Genomic DNA, 8,674 nt, shown 5'->3' on the forward strand with positions numbered 1-8,674 from the left:
AAATGGTGTTATAGTAGTTCATGGATCAAGATAAATAGTGATTGTTCTTGAACTGATGAAATGTAACTCCATTGCTTTGATACAGAAATATGTGACAGGTGTTTTTTGTCAGTTGTGAAGTGCTGTTTGTTCATGAAAATGTTTACCCTGATTATGTAAAAAGAACTGTTATTTTAAATTAGCAATATTATTTTTAGTTCACACTTTGCTCTGCTTTGATGCTTGATCTTCTGTCTGTTAACTGGCAAATACTATGATTATTTCACCGTTGTCTACAACAGTTCTCACGTCTTGACTATCATTGTGTTTTCTAGATTTCATCATCCAATCCTGAGTCCTCTTGAAAGCAGTTTCCAGCTGGAAGTAGATGTGCTTGCACATCTCTTAAAGGCTCAGGCTCAGATTTCAGAGTGGAAGTTCCTTCCATCCCTGGTCAACTTGCACAGTGCTCACGCAAAACTGCAGACTTGGGGCCAAATTTTTGAGAAGCAGCGCGAGACCAAGAAGCATCTGTTCGGAGGGCAGTCTCAGAAGGCTGTGCAACCTCCACACCTCTTCCTCTGGCTGATGAAGCTCAAAAACATTCTCCTTGCTAAGTTTAGCTTTTACTTTCATGAGGCCCTTAGTCGACAGACAACAGCATCTGAAATGAAAACTTTGACTGCTAAAACAAATCCTGATTACTTTGGGAAAATTTCCAGCTTCATCCGGAAATATGATGCTGTCAATGTTTCCTTAATTTTTGACAATCGTGGATCAGAGAGTTTTCAGGGACATGGTTATCATCATCCCCATTCGTACAGGGAAGCCCCCAAAGGAGTGGATCAGTACCCTGCTGTGGTGTCTCTGCCCAGTGACAGGCCTGTTATGCACTGGCCCAATGTAATCATGATTATGACTGATAGAACCTCTGACCTCAACAGTTTGGAGAAGGTTGTTCACTTCTACGATGACAAAGTCCAAAGCACCTACTTTCTGACTCGCCCTGAGCCTCACTTTACCATTGTAGTTATTTTTGAGTCCAAGAAGTCAGAAAGGGACTATCATTTTATTTCTTTTCTCAATGAAATTTCACATTCCCTTAAGAACTCCAAAGCTTTTGCGAGTTTGAAGCCTGGATCCAAAGGGTGAAATACAGACTACTTCCAAGCTGTCAAGGCAGTATGCAAGCCTTGAGGGAGCTGTAGCTTTCAAGAGTTACACAGTCATGATTCTCAAAGTCTAATTGAAAAGGAACCATTTTTTAAAATATTATAAGTTCCTTTTTTTTTAAGCAAACAAACACTTGAAGCAAAGTATTTTTGGGTAGTACTCGGTGGGGCAACTTAATTGTGGGGAGCTAAATGGTGACTGTAGGATTTTTTTGGTATGGTTTTCAGTTTTTGGTATGATTTATTTTTTCAGTTTAGTTGCCTGTATCAGAAAGGAATATATGCACTTTATCTGAGTCTGATCATTGATTGTCTTCTACAGAGTTTACTGAAAATGGGGTGAGGATGGAAGATGCTACCTTTTCAGAAAACTGCATTGCCTGACAGGAAAGATCTCTGGGAACTAAATGCTGATGCAAGGGAATATTGAAAAAGTGAACCTGCAAGGATGCATTTAAAAAAAAATATGAGAATCAGGAGAAGTTAATTATCATTTAGTTTTCAAATGGTTTGAAATGGTATTTGAGGTGTCTGACACTCTCCACTGCACACCAGTCTCTATTCTAAACACCTGTGTCATAAAGCTTTGTCATTGTTACAGAGCTCGAGCTGGGGCAAGGAAAGCTGCAGCATGGGCTGGAAGGCCAGGAGTCCCTGGAGTGCTGTGACAGGGTGGTTCCAGTATTAGTCTTGGCTCAGATTAACTGAAGGAGACAAGCTGAAGTTGAGCAGGTGTTCTAGAAGGAACAGATCCATGGAAAAAGCAGGAAAGCCCTTTTCAAATTGTGCTTTTGTCTGGCTAACTTAAAAAAAAATTCAAGGCAGTAGGAAATTCCCTTTATAAATGAGTTATTTTCAAATTTGCTGTTAGGGTCAACCTGGATTTGTTTGCAAATTTTTATAAGTGTGTAGTTTTTTCTCTGTTCATTTTTAAATCATTTCATAATTAAGCCAAAACACTTCGGGGATTTGGATTTAAATATATAGCCTATGCAGTATGATTACCTCATTCTAAAATGTCTCACCACTTCTGGGCTGCAGGTTTGGATAAAAAAAAGAAGTATGTTTTCTAATTACCCTGAAAGTGCTTTAATTTGGAAATCAGTATTTCCAAATACAATAAAAGGGTCAAATTGGCTGTACCTGTAGCCTTATCTTGTAGGATTCTTCTGAGTGTTATCTATGCAGTTGTGTGTGCACTTTCATGGGGACTTGGGAGGACTAATATATGTGTGTAGTAAAGTTAGGTCACTAGTTGACACTGTAAGGTATAAAATAACATCATCAGGTTTGTTTTAAAAGGGAATTGAAGTCAAAATGTTGGTTTCTGTTAAGACAAATATAGGAGATACCATTGCAAATGTCTTTTAATGATTCTCTTTACCTCCTGCAAAATGTTGTGGTAACTTGTCTTGCCTCACTGCACCTGCTGATTTGTTTACAATCACATAAGCACATTCTGTATTCCAGATAGAAGCTCTGACTTTCCACTTTGTGTCAAATAGAGCCCTCTGTGCTTTGCTGTAACTATGTGTTAGTCTGATGTGAATATTTGTGCCTACTGCCTTTCACCTGAAGTCTGTCTGGCTGCCACCTCAGCCTGCTCATATAACAGGAGTTGCAGTTTTACCAGCAACTGGAGGATTGTCGTGATTAGCCCCAGTCAGCAGCCAAGAGCTACACAGCCACTTGCACTTCCTCCCCTCTTCCCCTGCCCTGGTGGAATGGGGGGAAGGAACAAAAGTAATATATATATAAGTTGAAATAAGAACAGTTTAATAATTCAGAACAAAATGAGATAAAATACTAATGGATAATAAGAAGGAAAAAAACCCCACCAACAAAACCAAACCAGTGGTGCACAGTACAGTTGCTCACCACCCACAGACCGATGCTAGCCCCTGTTCCCAAACCCAGATTGGCCTTGCCCCGGGTAATATCTCCCCAGTTTATATCCTGGGCATGGTGTTCTATGGTATGAAATATCCCTTTGGCTAGATCAAGTCATCTGTCCCGGCTATGCTCCCTCCCAGTTTCTTGTGTACCTTCTCACTGGCAGAGCATGAGACACCAGAAAGAAAATGCCCTTGATTTAAGATAAACACAACCTAGCAGAAACCAAAGCATCAGCGTGTTATCAACATTATTCTAATTCTGAATCCAAAACACAGCATTGTATCAGCTACTGAGAAGGAATTACCTCCATCCCAGCCGAAACCAGCACTGGAGGGCACCTCGTTGTAACAGTGTTACACTTTGCAGCTTGAACTGAGCTTTAGCAGCACCAAGTTTGTGTGCTTCCCTCTGTGGGACAGTGACCTTGTAATAATATTGTAACTGTTACTTCCTGAATAACGGAAAAGGGACTGTCGCCAGAACTGATGCCCAGTCTTCAGCAGTGTAATAAAGTGTTGTACAAAGTCTGTCTGCCTGTACAGTATTTCCCTGGCATACTAACTGTCTGTGTGGAAAAGGGGAAAGTGGGGGGAGACTGTGTGAGGTACACACACCTTCTTGCTCATTTTTGAATTGTAGGAGATAAGTTGGAGGAGCTGAAAGAGAAATCTTGTGCCCTTTGGAGCAGGCCAGCAGCTTTTACTGGTTGCTGAAATGGCTGGAGGCTTTTTGCAGTGGTTTTTATGGGGAGAGGAAAAGTAGGTGACTGTTGAGTAGACCTGGTGGCTCATTTCATGTTCCTGCCACTGTTTTTGGCGAGTGGTGTCTTAGGAACAGGGAAGGGGTGCTAGGTGATATCTCTGTGCAGGAGCAGGTGTGACTTGCTTTGCCTCTTATCAGTGCTGAGGTGGTTTGCTACAGATTTCTTCAGAGGATTTTTGGGAAGTGGTGGCAGGAGCCTTCTGATTCATGGGTAAGAATTTCTGAATATTTCAGTTGATGAAGACCCAAAGAGAGCCATAGCCATTACCCTCATCGTATGAGAAGGGAGGGAATGGGAGAGATGTGCAGGCAAATGGTGGAGAGAGTTGAGTGCTAGAGAGAGGAACTTGTGGGGCTGTTTGGGTTTCAGAATCCTGTCCCTGAGACTCTACTTTTAAGATCTCAGCCTTAAATTAAACCTAGGTGAGGAGTAGAAAATTCAGGCTGCAGGAATTGGCTTGGATGGAAACAGATGAAGCTGAAGAGAGGTGACATTAGAACCAATATCACAGTTCTACAGTGTTGAGGTGTGCTATGACCAAAAACTGAAGGTGTGGGGGGTGTGAGTGTGTGATATAAATGAATATTAACAGATTTGTCAGACCTGTGGAGACTTACAGCACAGTTTTTTACTTCATGCTTTGAGGAGTTTTATGTTTGAAATCACAAATGAGGTAACAGGGAGACTGGGTTGGGTTCAAACTGAAAGAGGGGAAATTTAGTTTAGATATATGGAAGAAATTCTTTGCTGTGAGAATGGTGAGGCACTTGAAGAGGTTGCCCAGAGAGGTTGTGTATGTCCCATCCCTGGTAGTGTTCAAGGCCAGGTTGGATGGGGCTTTGAGCAACTTGGTCTAGTGGAAGGTGATCCTGCCCATGTCAGAGGGGCTGGAGGTAGATGATCTTTATGGTCCTTGGGCAACCTCAACCATTGCCAGTAATGAAAACCTGCATAATTAAGCAAAGGGGGGAACATACCTAATGAGTAAGTAAAAGGTGACCAGAAACTCTGTAACTGGGAAAAAATGTGTTCACAACTAACTTTGGTACCAGAAAGGTTGATCAGTCTCTTTACTATAAGAACTGAAAAACAAATGCAGTTTCACTGGACTGGGTGATATCCTGTCTTCCAGCTTTTCCTCTACACTGATTTAGCTAAGCAAGATTAAATGTACTAATATACTTCAAAAGTCTTTTATAAATGACAGATTTAAATGCAAGATATAAAGATATTTATGATAACATACCGAAAGCCAATGCTTCCAGACATACTCAAACATTTTTAAACAGGTACTGAGATTTGTTATTCCCAGCGCAACTCAGATTGCTTGGAATAGCAGTGTGGAAGCTTATCTTGTAGCAAATTTCATGTACCTCATCACCTGGGTCCATGAGGATTTTGGTGGAAGCTTTAATTTAGTATCCTTTGCCTGCAGTTTGACTTTGACAGCAAATACATTCTAAGAACACATTTTTATGTCTTGTAAACTGATTTCTTTTACATGTGGTGTTTAGATTTTTTCTTGAATAAAATGTCTTTCCTGTTCTCCTCCCTTTGTATGAAGACAATGCAGGAAATGGAAACTATTAATACATTTTGTATTGTGCTGCAAAGGACTGCAACATATGCATAATGAATGTAATATTCAGGTTTTAATGGTCTAAAAGTAATTTAAGTTCCTGGTACCTATTTGAATACTAACACCTAGTGCTTATCTAAGTCACTTTAAAACAAAGTCTCCACTATAACTGGAACTAATTTTATGGCATTCACAAAGTTAATTATTGCTCTGCCTTTTACTGCACTGGGTCCTAATCTTCTCATAACTAAGCTTTGCTTTAAAAAAATCAGCAATGTGCTTTACTTCATCCCTCCAGTCTGTTTTTCTTGTCCTAGTACTTACAACCCCTCATCTTGCAATAGGCAGAATGTCACACAGCATGTCTGGTCCTGGGCTTGCAGTTAGCTCTGTGGTTGCTTCCAGAAGTGCTGGCACTGAGCTAACTTAGCTGGCTGAAGACCTTGGTGTTTCTGCCCTGTTTTCTCCAGAAGTCCTGTTTTCTGACTCCTAGAGAAGTGAGCCAGCCCTGCCCCAGCACTGCTTATTTGCTGAGGCTCTGCCTGAGCCTCAGGAGCAGTAAATCAGCGTCCTGCTCCCTGGGGACAACTATTGTGCTGCTCAGCAGGGGTGGCCTTTGGGCTGCAAATGTGCAAGGGCAGGAGTCGTTTTGGGGAAAAGCAGGAGAGGCTCTGGGACTGAGAATGCTGACAAAGGACAGCAGTAGCTGCTTTGCAGAGCCGGCACGAACAGTATTTGTCAAATGCACGATGGAATTAGACTTTGATTTCCTGTTAGTGAAGGACTAATTTAAAGTCTGCTTTGGAGAATAAAGGTAACAGATTTTTGCCATGAAATTGCTTTAAGTACTTGATTTTTGTCCAGAAACTATCTCTTTCCTGCTTTTGTGCATGCTTTCAGCACATTGCCTGACTTATTTCTGTAATTGCTATGGAGCTTTTCTGGGAGAGTTTTTCTGTCTGAGTGCAATTCTCTCCTAACTTTGAACCTGGCATTGCAGCTGCTGGGTTTGTGGTGGGGTAACAGAGCTCCCCACCTTGCGGCTGGGACCTGGCTGTGCCCTAGCTGCATATGGCAGCAGTGAGAATAGCAAAATGCAGGAGAAAGGGAGACAAGTCACTACAAGATGGGCTGGAGTGGATGACAGCTCTGGGAAAGATAGGCAGGAAGAAAACAGACACAGAAGGACTGCATTGCAGACAGACCGAGCAGAGGGTTTTCGTTGGCCCCTCTACATTGTTGGCCTAATTTCACAGGGATCTATATAAATTTTATGTCCTGAAAGAGCTGTGCTAGACCCTGCCTGTAGTTGCAGCTGCTTGTTTTATGGGACTACTTTAAAATAATTATACTATTTCCAGGATGGTGGTGAATCTTTAGGTACCAAGAGTGTTGGCAAAGCAGCTGGTTTTGGGCAGATGATTAAGACAAGCTTCATGGTATCCCATTATTAGTTGGGATGTGCTGCTACAATGCTATAAGCTAACATCTGAAGCTTCAGTGTAGTGCAATGTTGTGCTTTATTTGTCCAACTCACTGCTGATAAGATAAAATATTTAGTGGCACTAAAGTTTTGGCTCTGTGGAGTATGCGTCCTCTGCTACAAAGGTACTGAGAGGGTTTTTTCATGTGTGCAAGTTGAATTCCTCAGATCAGAGCCATAAAGAGTCAGCATCACCATGATCTTGTACTGGGATGCACAACTTTAACCAAGAATTTTGAGTTTTCTCTGAGGAGGATGATCCAATCCTTAGCAAAAAAGGGCCAGTGAGAGATAGTAAAGGAGGTTGCAGGTGTCTATGTTAAATTGAATTCCCATCTTTTGATTTTGTCTTGGAATTACTTCTCTCTGGGAACACAAGCAGAGGAAATGTTGTCTCCTACAGTATGGAATAGCTTGGTGGTCTCTTAAGCATTTACTTAGTAAAATGTCATGACCCACTTCAACATTGTCTTTGACTAGAGGAATCCAGGTCAACCTCTTCCTCTGTGTGGGTATGCAGCTGATCAGCACAGCCTCCAGGTATTTACCCTTCTCTCTCAGTTCGAGGAGCAAACTTCCTCTCCCTGGCTCTGTATCATTCTCATGGTAAATGGGGGATGAGAGATTAAATTGTCTAAACAACAGAAACTAATCTGTTTTCTGGGTGGGTGCAGTCATCACTGTGTGAACAGCGAACAGTAGCAGAAGGACCACCTTGCTTTATCAGCAGAATCAGGAGTGCCTGCTGCAGCATGGAGTTACATGTCCTCCCAGTGCACTTGTTGGGTCTGGTTCTTCAGGGTCTGAGAGTGATGCTAAGGACTGCCTGAGACCTCCATATCACCTAGAGGTAAAACTTTAGGAATGTACAAGACTTAAGGAGACAAAATTTACATTATGATACCATGCCTTTCATGTGGGGGCTCTACGTTAGACTTGTAGTGGGAGAGCTGAGGCTGCTTTTGCCTCCAGCAGTACAGCTGGCTCATGTCCTCATTCTGAGAGATGCTAGCACTTGTCAGAGGAATGGGGTGAGGGGTTGGGAGCACTAACAGGTTTAGCCTTCTGGTTTTAATCTGATGCAGTAAATCTGTCCAAACTATTTCAAAAAGTAGGTGGATTAAGTCCCATTCTGTGTGTAGAGCTCGTCTCTGAGTACAGTGCCTGGAGCTTTGCTGTAGGCAAGACGTGTAAACTGAATAAAAGCTGTATTTCCCTTTCCTTCATGCATTCCTGTCCGGGGAGGACAAGAGCAAATTACTTTCAAATGTCATTGGATAATAGCTTTTTGGGAAAAACCTGATCCTCATTTATCGTTACAGGTGCAGGGAATTAGAGCAATGAATCAAGTCTCCACCCCACCCTCCTAAGCAATTTGTCTGCTATTCAATATAATTGGATGTAGCTGATCAGTAATCTCCATGTTGAAGTTATCCTCTGCACTCAGGCTGGCTTTGCTTGGAGGACCCCAAAATTTGGTACACTGAGTTTTCCCAGCACAGTGGTTGCCTCAAGTCAGCTGACCTGCAGTCTACCTCGCAGTGACAAAAGCAGGAGGAGAATTTCTGAAGTTGTGTGTTACACACTCTCAAGCAGGTACAAAAATAGATGGGGATAAATCTTGGTCTAGCCTAATGGGATTTATGTCACAGTCTAATTTTTCTTCCTACCCCTGTAGACTAAAATGATACTCCAGATCCATATCCCTGAAGACATAAGGCTCTCAAAATCTAAATATGCTGAGGGTACCTCAGGCCCATCTCTACTTAGGAATGATTTGCTAAAACAATGGCTGCTAAGTT

At 42.0% G+C, this 8,674-nt stretch overlaps 1 protein-coding gene across 1 annotated transcript; it reads left to right on the plus strand.

Annotated features, from left to right (window-relative positions):
- Positions 1-314: 314 nt before the first annotated feature.
- On the plus strand, positions 315-1,239 carry LOC103806126 (chromosome unknown open reading frame, human C12orf66; the record flags this gene model as incomplete). Its single annotated transcript, XM_009078800.1, has 1 exon — positions 315-1,239. A coding segment is annotated over one exon (817 nt), but the record flags the coding sequence as incomplete, so codon positions are not given.
- Between the last annotated feature and the right edge of the window lie 7,435 nt (positions 1,240-8,674).

This window comes from Acanthisitta chloris, unplaced genomic scaffold, assembly GCF_000695815.1.
Source record: "Acanthisitta chloris isolate BGI_N310 unplaced genomic scaffold, ASM69581v1 scaffold8417, whole genome shotgun sequence".
In the NCBI taxonomy this organism is placed as follows: Eukaryota; Metazoa; Chordata; class Aves; order Passeriformes; family Acanthisittidae; genus Acanthisitta; species Acanthisitta chloris.